The 14,246-nt window shown below is 39.3% G+C and overlaps 1 protein-coding gene and 1 long non-coding RNA gene across 3 annotated transcripts; both read left to right on the top strand.

The window, feature by feature from the left end:
* The first annotated feature begins 1,605 nt into the window (after positions 1-1,605).
* LOC116211870 lies at positions 1,606-4,250 on the top strand. The gene is made up of 3 exons (XR_004157771.1): positions 1,606-2,026; positions 2,238-2,368; positions 3,943-4,250. It is a non-coding gene; the product is annotated as an uncharacterized LOC116211870 (long non-coding RNA).
* Positions 4,251-10,255: 6,005 nt separating this feature from the next.
* On the top strand, positions 10,256-14,145 carry LOC116210631. 2 transcript variants are annotated; one of them, XM_031544581.1, is made up of 7 exons: positions 10,256-10,873; positions 11,501-11,587; positions 11,687-11,950; positions 12,068-12,232; positions 12,360-12,413; positions 12,521-12,667; positions 13,342-14,145. In XM_031544581.1, exons 1-7 carry the CDS (start codon positions 10,697-10,699, stop codon positions 13,465-13,467), a joined length of 1,020 nt encoding a protein of 339 aa, XP_031400441.1. In that variant the 5' UTR covers positions 10,256-10,696; the 3' UTR covers positions 13,468-14,145. The 2 variants fall into 2 exon arrangements, with proteins under 2 accessions (XP_031400441.1, XP_031400440.1); XM_031544580.1 differs by having other exon boundaries at positions 10,285-10,873; positions 13,383-14,145.
* The last annotated feature ends 101 nt before the right edge of the window (positions 14,146-14,246 follow it).

Below are 14,246 nucleotides of genomic sequence, written 5' to 3' on the forward strand. Positions count from 1 at the left end.
ATGATTCTATTGGGAGCATCTACTTTTACCCTCATATCAGCTCAAATATGCTGACAAGGAAAAATAAAAATTGACTATACAGAATGAGATTTCATCCTCTATAAGTGAAAATTAAGAAATCTGACTCAACGGGCAATCGGGTCCACCTTCATTTGTTTGTCGGTAGGTATTATGATTGAAATGAAATCTGATCCAACCACGAGATGTGTACAACTAACAAGCACACAAGTGAGCGAATTTTACTGGCAGTAACAAATATCCAAAACTCATTAAAGGGACATCGCGTTAGTTAGAATTAGATTGATGCCCAAATATATATTGATCTATTGAAAAAAGAAAAAAAAAATCAACCTGAGAAATTCAGGATCCGGATCCGGCAAGGTATAGACGGAAATCAACTCGAATCTATAATTTATGCTAGTACAATACCTCAGTTATAAAGAATCGCGAATAATTAATCATTTGTTTGGGTTTACAATTTATTTTTAATTCTACTTCACTTTACTCTATTTATATTCAATTTAATAATATAATTATTACTATTTAATTTTTCTTTAATTTTTTAATCATTCAATTCAATTTTTAATACTAAATTTTTTAAACTATTCACTATTTTTTCCATAATTTAACAGCACAATCATTACTTTCTCTCAACTATTTATTATTATTTTTTGTACATTTTTTCTCATAATTTAATAATACAATCATTACAACTCAATTAATTTATATATATTCAAAGTTAAAATAGAATTGAGTTAAAATTCAATTCAAATGCCAAACAAATCATATTACTGAACTGCCCTCGTGGTCAATTTGCTGAACTACCATTCACTGCCCCCACGCGAATAGTAAGTAATAATTTCCAGTAGGGGCTCTCTCGTCCAATCAAGTTTTGGGACTGTGGTCCCGTGATTCTGCGACTGTACGTAGATGCTCACGGGTGGGCCTCCTTTTGATTAGGATTAGGGCCTGCTTGAGTCTACGGCCCGGGGGACGTACCCCGCACGGGGGTGTGACTGCCTCACCCCACCGTCTGTCTCTGCGTCACCTCACCTCCCCACTCCAGCCTATAGCGATATCGGAGTGGTGGTCGCTCTCCGCAGCGTGATCTGCGGGTGAGAGTACCAGCCGGAAGTCTGGGTCTTCCTTGGATTTTCATTATCATTTTTTTCCTTTTTCTCCCAAAAACCACGTGCAGTAGATTATTTTCTTTTTTCCTAAAAAAAGGTTTTTTCCCATAGGTTATTCCGAATTGGCACAGGCAAGTACCATTCAAATTTGATTTACGCGTTTCGAAATGTTACGACTGTGTGGAAATTTGCAGAGTAGTTCGGGCATAATCCCGACGAAAGCTAAAAAGCATCCGTTCGATGAGTTAGCTTAGTACCGAGTGTAGTTGGTCAAGTAATTAAAGGTTGAGGAAACCACGTATATTGTTTTTCCAGTTTGAATTATTCTCGAGCACGACTAATAATAAGGGCAAAAATGTATTCTCTCATATTTCATAAAAAAATTATATCCAAGAAGGCCGAACATGCAAGAGCAAGAAAATAAATACATTTTTGTATCTTACTAAAGGACAAAATAGACGTTTTGGTCCCCGGAAGATACTGCTCACGGCATCTTCATCCCCGAAAGATTTTCTCTGCACTAATTGGTCCGACCGTTTGAAACGTTTGGACCAATTGGTCCTTCCATTCGTTCAAACGTTGGTCCCTGGGCAGCATCCCTCTTAGACGCCGTGAGCTTGGTCGGCCCCATCTTCTCCTCTTCTCTTCTCGGTTTCCTTGGCTTCTTGCGATTCAGTGGTGAAATTAGGGCAGCTAGCCGTGAGATTTCTTCCGATTTTCGGCCGATTGTTCGACGGATTTCTGCCGATTGTTCGACGGGAATTCGTCAAGATCCTCCTTCGAGCTCATTCGATTCATTGGAGGTGCTTTTCTGCATGAATTCCGGATTCGCGCTCCATTATCAGAATCCAATTCGTACGCCATTGCTGTGTCCGAGAGCAAGTTTTCTTGAGCTGGTAATGCCTCCCGGTTGTCCGCTGACTTGACTTCGGTTGCTTCTTTGTGTTCAGTTTGTGCATTGTGATTGTTTAGCTCCTGGATAGCTTGGTTGTTTTTCATTGCTGGATCTGAACGTTACTGTGCATTGTGTTTGGATTGGTGGCTGACCCGTTCAAGCTGGACATGTGTTTTCATGTTCCTGAGCCGAATTTTTTTTTTGGCTTTCAGGTTATGTCCCTTGTTCTTCCAATTCACTCCAATAGAATTGACTCTGTTATGTGCTTCTGAGCCATAACCTGCTGGAGTGAAGGTCAGAAATGGGTACCTTCGATGGATTGCCTGTTTCTCGAGAAAAGGCGGTAAGTCTGTTTCATCCCAAGCAAGTTGTTGCTGCTTATGTGCCTGGTTGGTGTTATATAAGTGGGTGTCTTTGCACTTTGGAAAAATGAAATTGATGTTGGTGTGCCCATTATTTTTGCAACTTTGGAAACTGATCCTGAGAAGTTGTCTTAAAAATATGGAGGGTTGATAAAAAATGTCACGAAGTGCAGTGGTATACATTTTCGTTTGATAAATTAGATATTTTAAATTTAATTTTTATAGTGAGATTATTCGTTCTTTTTTATTAAGTTTTTTTTCTTATACTAATTTTATGGATATCTTTTATAACTGAAAAAAAAAGAAGAAGAGAGAACTTGTATTATTAAGGAGTTCTTGATTGCGTCCATTAAGACTTTAGGATCATTAATTCTTAGAGCATATATATATATTTGCTAATGTATGAATGTGTATATGTTGAAATTTTTTACTGAAAAAATGCAAACATTGAAAAACCTAAGTGAATGAGTTCGTCTCGAGATATGACCTGATTCAGTGAAGTAACATTTGGTCTCGACCGAAACTAAAAGGCGGCGAGTCTAGTGTCACTTTAATAACATGTCTCTTGTCCTCTTAGTTTTTTCCATTCCTCTATCCTCTTTAAAACTTTATGGGCCTCTATTATAATAAAAAAAATAACAACCTCTGAAGAACTAAAATAAATAGAATCATGTGATCTACGTTTTTGTCTTAAACGTAACTCGAGTTGAAATTTTTTACTCATAGAAAGTGTGTTTTCATTTTTTAATTGTAGCCATCTTTTTGGATGGGGAAGGTTTGTTCTCTTCACAAGTGATAGTACCAGGCTGACCCAAAGTAGATTTATGACCTAAAGTAGAATTATCTGAGAGGAAAATATGCTCGCAAAATTAGTTTTGCGGTTGGACGAATTTGAAAATGTTAAATCCTGATATGGCGAGCTTGACGACATAGTGCCATGCCAGCATTATATTAACTAAAAATAGGTCGATGAACAATGGTAGTAACTGGAGATGTTTGGTCGAGGAAAATATACAATATTCTCTTGATTTTTCTAGAGTAAAATACGAAAGTTGTCTTCAATGGCTCGAAGGGTGTTCTATTGCGTTTTTTTCCGTAGTATGGCTTGATTGTTGGTCGAAAGGGTGTTTTGCTGCGTTATTTTCTGGTGAGAGGCCTAATTGTTTTCTGTGTTGCGTTGTTTTGTGTTTTGCTGCGTTATTTTGTGTTTTGCGGCGTTGTTTTGTGTTTTGTTGCGTTATTTTGTGTTTTGCTGCGTTGTTTTGTGTTTTGCTGCATTGTTTTCTGTTATGATGTGTTGTTTTCTGTTTTGCTGCGTTGTTTTGTGTTTTGCTTCGTTGTTCTCTGTTTTGCTGCATTGTTTTGTGTTTTGCTGAGTTGTTTTGTGTTTTGCTGCGTTGTTTTGTATTTTGCTGCGTTGTTTTTGTGTTTTGCTGCGTTGTTTTTCTGTTTTGCTGCGTTGTTTTCCATCTGAATGGAAACCTGAAGTTTGCTGCTGAACTTGGTATTTCATCTCTAAAGTTTGCTGCTGAACTATGTGGTATTTTATCTCTAGATATAGTACAAGCAGAGAGAACAGAGAAAGTGCAAGCAGAAATAACGACCCAAGGAATGACAAAAGATATGGGAGGTGAGGGAAGCCATTGGAGTGGGACAAACCAATATGTCAAAAAGTCCACGGCTTATTCACCGGTTGAGGAATCAGTCAATCTCTGCGGGTGTGGAAAGAAGCTCCTACTACAAATATCTACAAAGAAACAGAGCTATGGTAGGCGTTTCCTTAGCTGTCCCTTATGGAAAAGAAGTGATCTTACATGTGGATATCTACAATTTTCAACATGTTCAGCACCTTCATATTCAAATTGATCCTCCTGCCTATTTACATCAGATCCTTCAAGATTATTCTCTTCACCAACCTCATAATCATTCCTTCATAAAACCAAACAATATAGTAAATATAAACATAATACCAAATAGAAAGCATAAACTCAATAAATTAAAAAGCTTACGGGATAAATCTATTTCAAAATTGTAGATACAATTTATTATGCTTTTTCATTATTGCCCGACTTTGCTTGGAAAATAACAGGTCAGATGGCTGGCATTTTTGAAACTTTAATTAGAACAATCCAAGTAAGCATCAGATTCATGTTCGTCATTTTTGAAAATAACAGGTTTCCTGTTCGTCCTACATTCAAGATTTTGTCTTCCATCAGCATCAGATTTTTTTTCAGGTAAGCATCTCGCATTCAATGGTTGCTCTCAGATAGCCGGAAAGCACATCGCGAAATAACGCGAAGAACGAGCAAAGGTGCACATACCAATTGATGGAATCCATTTCAATTTCAATGTTTGAAATAACGCGAAATAACACGAAATGGCATTCCATTTCAATGTTTGATGAAGAGGTCAAAACATCCTACATCCTACACCCATTTCGATGTTCAATGCTTCATCGAATTTGTCCCAGATCAGCCCAAAAACACCCATTTAGAAAACCACCCAAACTAAACAATCGGATGCAAATTACATTGCAACAGTCGGGCTTCTTAGAGGGATTTGAACTGACCTGCTCCCCATCTGCAACAATCGGGCTTCTCACGGCCGGCAACTTCGGAAGAAATCTCGACAACAATCGGCTGTTCTCTCTGCTTGTACTATATCTAGATATAAAATACCACATAGTTCAGCAGCAAACTTTAGAGATGAAATACCAAGTTCAGCAGCAAACTTCAGGTTTCCATTCAGATGGAAAACAACGCAGCAAAACAGAAAACAACGCAGCAAAACAGAAAACAACACAGCAAAACACAAAAACAACCCAGCAAAACAGAAAACAACGCAGCAAAACACAAAACAACCCAGCAAAACACAAAACAATGCAGCAAAACAGAGAACAACGAAGCAAAACACAAAACAACGCAGCAAAACAGAAAACAACGCATCATAACAGAAAACAATGCAGCAAAACACAAAACAACGCAGCAAAACACAAAATAACGCAGCAAAACACAAAACAACGCAACGCAGAAAACAATTAGGCCTCTCACCAGATAATAACGCAGCAAAACACCCTTTCGACCAACAATCAAGCCATACTACGGAAAAAAACGGAATAGAACACCCTTCGAGCCATTGAAGACAACTTTCGTATTTTACTCTAGAAAAATCAAGAGAATATTGTATATTTTCCTCGACCAAACATCTCCAGTTACTACCATTGTTCATCGACCTATTTTCAGTTAATATAATGCTGGCATGGCACTATGTCGTCAAGCTCGCCATATCAGGATTTAACATTTTCGAAGATACCCATTTCTGACCTTCATTCCAGCAGGTTATGGCTCAGAAGCACATAACAGAGTCAATTCTATTGGAGTGAATTGGAAGAACAAGGGACATAACCTGAAAGCCAAAAAAAAAATTCGGCTCAGGAACATGAAAACACATGTCCAACTTGAACGGGTCAGCCACCAATCCAAACACAATGCACAGTAACGTTCAGATCCAGCAATGAAAAACAACCAAGCTATCCAGGAGCTAAACAATCACAATGCACAAACTGAACACAAAGAAGCAACCGAAGTCAAGTCAGCGGACAACCGGGAGGCATTACCAGCTCAAGAAAACTTGCTCTCGGACACAGCAATGGCGTACGAATTGGATTCTGATAATGGAGCGCGAATCCGGAATTCATGCAGAAAAGCACCTCCAATGAATCGAATGAGCTCGAAGGAGGATCTTGACGAATTCCCGTCGAACAATCGGCAGAAATCCGTCGAACAATCGGCCGAAATCGGAAGAAATCTCACGGCTAGCTGCCCTAATTTCACCACTGAATCTCAAGAAGCCAAGGAAACCGAGAAGAGAAGAGAAGAATTGACCTAATTTCGAGCTGGAAACCAAGAAGAGAAGAGGAGAAGATGGGGCCGACCAAGCTCACGGCGTCTAAGAGGGATGCTGCCCGAGGACCAACGTTTGAACGAACGGAAGGACCAATTGGTCCAAACGTTTCAAACGGTCGGACCAATTAGTGCAGAGAAAATCTTTCGGGGATGAAGATGCCGTGAGCAGTATCTTCCGGGGACCAAAACGTCTATTTTGTCCTTACTAAAGTGATATTCTTTTAGCTGATAAACATGACCTATATTTTTGTTTTAGGGACTTTGCTGACGATTGAACAGTCGAGTACTCGAACGTGGCGGAACCGTTTTTGTATTATGACAATACGAGTAAAGTCAAAATTTCATGAGCTATATTTGTAGTACAGTACTGCCTCGATTCAGCTATCCACCCTAGCTGTACCATGCTCTTCGTTTTTTTTTTTTTTTTTTTTATCTCAAAAGCAATAATATTATTTAGCTAAATCCATCCGAGATGGAAATGTTCATATATGCAAGTCTCGGAGCAGACATCCCCAAAGCATCAGCAAACGCTAAGTCAGCCACCTGTGTGGGAGGGGAATCATAGAGAGTAAGATCAGTACAAAAGTCTCTAGCACGACAAGCAAGAAAGTTCGCCACTTTGTTAGGGCGTGTTTGCTTTTTTAAAAGTTTTCACTTCAACTCAACTTAATTTTACTTATTTTTAATTCAATAACATAATCATTATTTTTTAAAACCTTTTAATCATCCAATTTAATTTTTAATATTAAATTCTCTAAACTATTTATTACTTTTTCACAATTCAACAACACAATTATTATTTAATCATTACTTTCTCTCGACTATTTATTTCTTTTTCACACTTTTTCTCATAATTCAACAATATAATCATTACAAACCAATTAAAATCAAAATTCAACTCAATTCAACTTAACTCCAAATCCAAACACACTCTGGCTGATTTTTCCTGCAATCCAAAATGATGGGCATCAGACTAATATGATCAGAACAAGAACCCACGCAAGATCAAATACTACCTTCGCGTCCAACTCTACAAGTTACAAGCAGAGATTGGATGTCCATATCACGCACCATAATAAGTCCCTCATGGATGCCCCAAAGTTTTGCAATGACACTTTAGGACTTGTTTGGTTTGTGGATGAAATTTTAGAATTACAATTCTAATTTAATTCTACCCACAATAAAACAAAATAACTCATACAAATTCAAAGAGTGGACCCCATTTATACAAAAAAATTTTAACAACAAAACAAAATAATTCATACAAAGTCAAAGGGTGGGTCTCATTTATACCACTTTTTTTCAAAATCAAAATCTAATTTCAAAATCTTATTATGAAATCAAAGGCGGCATTAGTAACTCTATGAAATTTAGAAAAAACCCCAATCCAATTCCCAAGAGTTGTACGAAGAACACCACCAGCACCCGCTCGAACCGGACAACCAAACACCGAGCCGTCAATTTTCAGCTTAGCCCACCCCTCGGTGGTGAAGTCCAACGAATAGGAATTGCTTGTTTGATAGTAGGATTAGACATCGAAGCAGCTGCATGGAGTTCTGCCGTGAGACAGGGTCTCAAAAACTTTAGCCTTGTTGAAAATAGCAAGCATTGCGTTGCTTCCATAGCAACCATACAACATAAGGGAAAATGACATTTCATGGGATATTTAATGAATGCACCTCATAAGCCTCACAATTAGTTCATATCCATTCATGAATTGGTAACCAAAAAGTGACCAGCTTAGAATTATAACACCTTAACTTGCTCCAAAAATCTTTCGCAACAGAGTACTCGCGGAGAATATGGATAAGGGTTTCCTTTGTTTGGGAGCAAGCTGACAAATGGGGGAAATATTCATGCTTTGGTTATAAAGATGATATGCAGAAGGGACGTCGTGGTGACGACATGGCCATGAGAAATTGTAAACCCTCAGATGAGATTTAGGTGGTGTTTGGTTACATAGTCGGATTTTAAAATTAGATTTTGATTTTGATTTTGAGTGGTATAAATGGGGCCCACCCTTTGACTTTGTATGAGTTATGTTGTTTTATTGTGGGAAAAAGTGATAAAAATGGAACTCACTCTTTGACTTTATATGAGTTATTTTGTTTTGTAGTGGGTAGAATTAAGTTAGAATTGTGATTCTAAAATACAATTGCGAAACCAAACACGCCCTTAACCTTTCCATACCCACGCCCAATCTTTCTTATACTCTTTAGGATCACAACCACAAGCCAAGACATAAACAAATTTAGTAGCGAATTACCATTCATCGAGAAATTCCTGAACAATTTATCTTGCCCTCCCCTGGCATGCTCCTAGGCACACTAAGCAGAAGTTCTTGGATATTCTCCGGAAGTTCCACAGATAGCTTTTCTAGATCCCATGAGCCATCATCTTTAACAATATCAAACACTACGACTGCGTTTGTTTTCATAGTCTGATTTTAAAATTATGATTTTTATTTTAACTCTACCCACTACACAACAAAAAATACACGTTTTTCAAGTCAAATTTATAATATCACCTCATTTGTCATTTTCCACAATTAAAATCAAAATTACTTTAACTTTGAAATCAAATAAGCTCTACATGCTTCATATTTTTCTCGTGTTTTCCCAAAAAAGAAAATAAAGATGAAAATTTTAAATTAAGAAAAAGGAAAGACGGGAGAACCTTCAGCAGAAAAAAAAAATCGTGGTTGCGGAAATTATGCATCTCCACGTTGGGCGATGTAAGAAAAGAAAACTATATAATAGTGTTATTCTTTTTGGAAATTGTGACCTTCCAGAGTTGAATAATCAGGGTAAAAAAATATGAAATTGTAAAATTATGAATTTGACCGTTGTCCTCTGCTCAGCATCTAACATTTTTTAAATTAGTTCTGAAATTTGTCAGACCAACTTATGATAACAACGATCAGAATAATGCGAATAAAACTAAAGAAGGGTTGGATTATAAAACTGCATGATGTGATCAAAACAGAAGAATCTTTGTCTTAGAATAACATGCAAGGCAAAAACATTATCGTGAACTGCGAAAGCCAGTTGTAAAAGATTTTGCTGCAGTGTTTGAATTTTTTTGCCATTGGATTCCTAATTAATAAATCAAACATGAAACATCACGATAATAACAATAATAATCGATAAAAGCTTGCAATAATATTTTTCTTCGAGGAGGGCCTACAAATCATGCAATTTGATCATATGGGACTCATAAGATACCACGCAATTTAATCATGGACAACCTTGACTCGACAACTTTTTTACTACTATAATGAGCTCGAATTACCTTGAATCGCTTTGATCACGGCATATTCTTCGTCTTGCTTTGTACCTTTTCTTTTAGGTCTGCTCTTTCTTCAGTTTCTGAGATAATTGATCAATAAAATAAGATATATATGCTTGTATTCGAGTTCTTTTTTTTCGGCATCTTGTAAGTTCTTATCGCATCTTGTCATGCATAAATAAGGAATATAAATGTGAAAAAAATTATCGCGCTGATCTTTCTCAAATGCAATCTGTTCAAAGAGACAATGTGACCGATCAATCTGTATGATATTAAAAATCGGATTTTTGAAGCGTGGTAACATTGCATTCTTGTTAATATGGGCGTCTGTAATTTGCGGTATTTCTTAAAAGAGATTTCATTGATAGTTATGCAATTTAGTTGATTTAATTCCATTTTTCTTATCTGGCTTCTCTAAAAAATTAAAAATTTGACACATACGATTACAAAGTGTCCTTTTGTTTTCTTCGTAGGAAGTTTCTGTTTTTCGATAATAAATTGCCTATTTTCCCGGGAAAAATGTTCCCTTTTTTTCAAGGAAACACAGCAGAAAAAGATGCAAGCTTTGCACTTTTCCAAATTCCTTTCCTATCCATCCCCTTTCCTCCTCCGTCTTCATTAGAAGAAACGAAAAATCACATCAAGGGTGAGCTAGAGAGAGAAAGAGAGGAAGAGATGAGAGAGATGGGGGGCATTGTTTGCTTATATTAATGGAAAAAGTAGAGAGAGGGAAGAGAGAGAACATGGTAGAGGGGAGGGAAATAATAATGTTATTAAGCGAGCAGTGGACGGTAATGGAGGTTTAGAGAGAGAGAGAGAGAGAGAGAGAGAGAGAGAGACGTGGGAAGTTTCATTGGATTTTTGCGGAAGGGGAGAGAGAGAGAGAAGTTGGGTCAAGCTCAGTGGTGCGTGTGGGGAGGTGCGCAGGATAAAGAAACCTTTCTTCCTCCTCATTCCTCCTTGGGGTCCTCTGCTTCTGCTCTGCCCTCACTCATTTGAGCTCGAGCCCTGCTGCTACCGCTCCCTCGCCGGGCTTTTTCAGTGTTGACCGTTGACCACTCTCTCTCCGGGGCTTTCTTCACCTGGGTAGTGGGTTTTTCTTCTCGGTTTCCAACAATGGTGGGCGGTGGTGGGAGGAAGAGGAGAGCTCTCGCGGCGTTTCTCTGCCTGTTGGGTCTGATGGCTTCGCTGTCCTGCGGCGGGGCCGCGAGGCTCGAAGACGGGTCGAAGCAGAAGCTGGAGGTTCAGAAGCACCTGAAGCGCCTCAACAAGGCCCCTGTGAAGAGCATTCAGGTTGTGGCTTTCTCCTCTTCCTCTTCATTTCCTCTCTGGCTGTTTGGGTAAAGTTGGAGCGTTCTGTGTTGGAAAAAGGAAGAAGAAAGTGAAAGGGGAAAATACACTTTTCTTGGTTGTTATGGGGCCATGCTTTGTGAAAAGCTTTAAGCTTTGCGTGACTTAAGAATCTCACCCCAGCTGGGTCAGATAATGTTTTCTTTTCCCTCTCTAATTTCTGGGTTTTGTTTTCTTGTTTTTGCTTCTTCTTGTTCTTCTTATTCACTTGTTCTGAATGATTAGACAATCTTGTTTGGAGCTGCAATGATGCTGTGATAATTACTTCCTCTCAGTCCAAGTGATTTCTTCATGAGTTATTCTTTAATGGGGTTTGTTAAAGAATTCATTGAAGTAGAGTAGAGGTGCTATGATGAGCTCCTTTTGTCTCTTGGGGGGTGGGGGGCTAAATTCCTTATTTTCCTGTGCCCACTTCCTTTTTTCCTTGAATGATTCAGTGAAATGATTCTTCTTTCTTGCCAAGAGGAGCTCGAAACTTTGGTGTTGCTTCGGTTAATTAGTGGTAGAAACAATCCAGCAATTTATGTATAAGATCTCATTCTTATGATCTGATGCCTTTGGATTATGCAGAGCCCAGATGGGGACATAATAGATTGTGTCCACATGTCAAATCAGCCTGCCTTTGATCACCCTTACCTCAAAGATCACAAAATCCAGGTCCGGACTCAGCTTACATTTACATTTACATCTCAAATCTTCGGTTTCTTTATCTCTTGTCTGTTTAAATCTCTTCTTGGGTTGTGTCTTGTGTATCAGATGAGGCCTAGTTATCACCCAGAAGGGCTGTTTGATGAGAACAAGGTGGCTTCTTCCTCAGCTTCTAAGGAGCAAGCAAACCCGATTAACCAGCTTTGGCACCAAAATGGGAAATGCCCTGAGAACACGATCCCCATAAGGAGAACAAAGAGTGATGATGTTCTTCGAGCGAGTTCTGTCAAGAGATATGGGAGGAAGAAGCACAGAACCGTCCCTCAGCCCCGCTCCGCTGATCCCGATCTTATCAACCAGAGTGGCCACCAGGTTAAATTTCTCACCGCTTCTCCTGCTGTTCTCGAAAGAATTACGTAATCTTTTCAATCAGGTTTTGTTTCTTTTGTTTTAGCTTTTTGGTATACTGACTATGTTTTGGGTTACCAGCATGCCATAGCTTATGTTGAGGGGGACAAGTACTATGGAGCAAAGGCCACCATTAATGTTTGGGAGCCCAAGATTCAGCAGTCAAATGAGTTCAGTCTCTCTCAGCTGTGGATCTTGGGAGGTTCATTTGGGGAAGATCTCAATAGCATTGAGGCGGGTTGGCAGGTTATATTATTGCCCATTGCTAGATCTTCTTGCTATTATCAGAAACAGTCCATTAACATCATGACAGTGCCAAATTTGTTCCTTTCTTTTTCAAATTATTGACTGTAACCAAATTTGGTTTTTGCAGGTCAGCCCAGATCTATATGGTGATAATAACACAAGATTGTTCACCTACTGGACGGTAAATCTCCCTTATGTTCTCTTCCCGAGAAGCGAAATTTAGACTTCTCTTTCTGATGCCTTATTATTGCTGGTTCGTATGTTCTCTCATTCTGAAATTTTTGACAGAGTGATGCGTATCAAGCCACGGGGTGCTACAACCTTCTCTGCTCAGGTTTCATCCAGATAAACAACGAGATTGCCATGGGAGCCAGCATCTCCCCAATTTCTGCTTTCAGGGGTTCTCAGTATGATATAAGTATACTTATATGGAAGGTAATAAAGCTCTCCTCTCATTGTTCAGAAAAGCTCCAGAAGCTGTCATCAGTTTTCCCGTTTTCAATTTTAAAATCTTGAAAAAAAGGAGAAATCGTTTTACAGTAAATTGGAGTTTTTTTGAAGAAGATCAGGAGAAGGAAAGTCACTCATTTTTGTTTTTTAAATAATAGAAAAAAGCGGAAAACCCAAAAATCCGAAATGGGTGGGAAGGAGATATGTTCAAGTTATGCATGTGACTACCAGGGCAAGTTGTTTTTTGTGTAGTCTGTGCATTATTGGATGTGGAAATTGCCTTCTTGGCAATATTATAGATGTGTGATTTCAAACGAAGGATTCATTCACCAAACAACAGCAGATGTTTTGGGACCGGTTTGTTTGGCATTTTCTTTTCTAACTCATACACCAGGCAGTCACAGGATCTACCGCCCGAAAGAGTGAGAACTCTGTATCATAACACTAAGAACTGCTTTTACCTTTTCACAATCAGTTAGGTCGGGTTCGGCTTTGAAAATGTAGAAAATGACGGAAAAAGTGCGTCAAATTGCTTTCGGGAAGATGCCAATGCCCAATCAGACACCTCTTAGTATTATGTTATCTTTATTTTTCCAAGGACTTTTTATGATTTCGGTTTCCTCTTTGAGATCCGGCAATCTTTTCCAATTTTCTTGCAGATGCAGACAGAGCCTTATATGTATCTTATTTTACTTCACAGGATCCCAATGAAGGACACTGGTGGATGCAATTCGGGAACGGCTACGTGCTGGGCTACTGGCCGGCCTTCCTCTTCTCGTACCTAGCGGACAGCGCCTCAATGATCGAGTGGGGAGGCGAGGTCGTGAACTCGGAGCCCGATGGTCAGCACACCTCGACGCAGATGGGGAGCGGCCACTTCCCTGAGGAAGGGTTTGGGAAGTCGAGCTACTTCCGGAACATTCAGGTTGTGGACGGATCCAACAACCTCAAGGCCCCTAAAGGGATCGGGACCTTCACGGAGCAGTCCAACTGCTATGACGTGCAGACTGGGAATAACGGGGACTGGGGCCACTACTTCTACTACGGGGGGCCGGGTAAAAACCCGAAATGCCAGTGAAAGCTTGGGCCCTTGCCCTCGATCTTCTTCCGTTTATGTATCATTCAACCTATGTGTAATGATGTTCCCTTCCCTCACTCCCTCTTCTGTATACCTGTGCCCTTCTGTCCTTTTAGTCTTAGGTCTGGACTAGGTAGTGGGAAATTTTGTCTGGGTCCTTCTTGGTTTTCTTTTTTCATTTCTCTTAGCAGAAGAAAGAAGTCTCCTCCTCAAATGTAAGTTGTTGGAGAGTTTGGTCTGATGTCTCTCAAAGCTCAAAGAGACGCAGAACCTCAGTCCACTTCTGTCTCTCTCTCTCTTTGTATTCTATTTGTTTACTCACTCCTGTCTTTGGAGTTGGTCTCTTAAGGAATGAATGAACAGCTTCTCTCCCTTTTCTCGGTGAGACCATAAGGTGTGTGGCACGGCCTATTTCTTGAGATCAATGCTGGCGTCATCTCGACCCTGACATTGCGCCTAAAATCTCCACACTGCCAGCTTAGTTTG

Source organism: Punica granatum, chromosome 6 (genome assembly GCF_007655135.1).
Source record: "Punica granatum isolate Tunisia-2019 chromosome 6, ASM765513v2, whole genome shotgun sequence".
Taxonomy (NCBI): Eukaryota; Viridiplantae; Streptophyta; class Magnoliopsida; order Myrtales; family Lythraceae; genus Punica; species Punica granatum.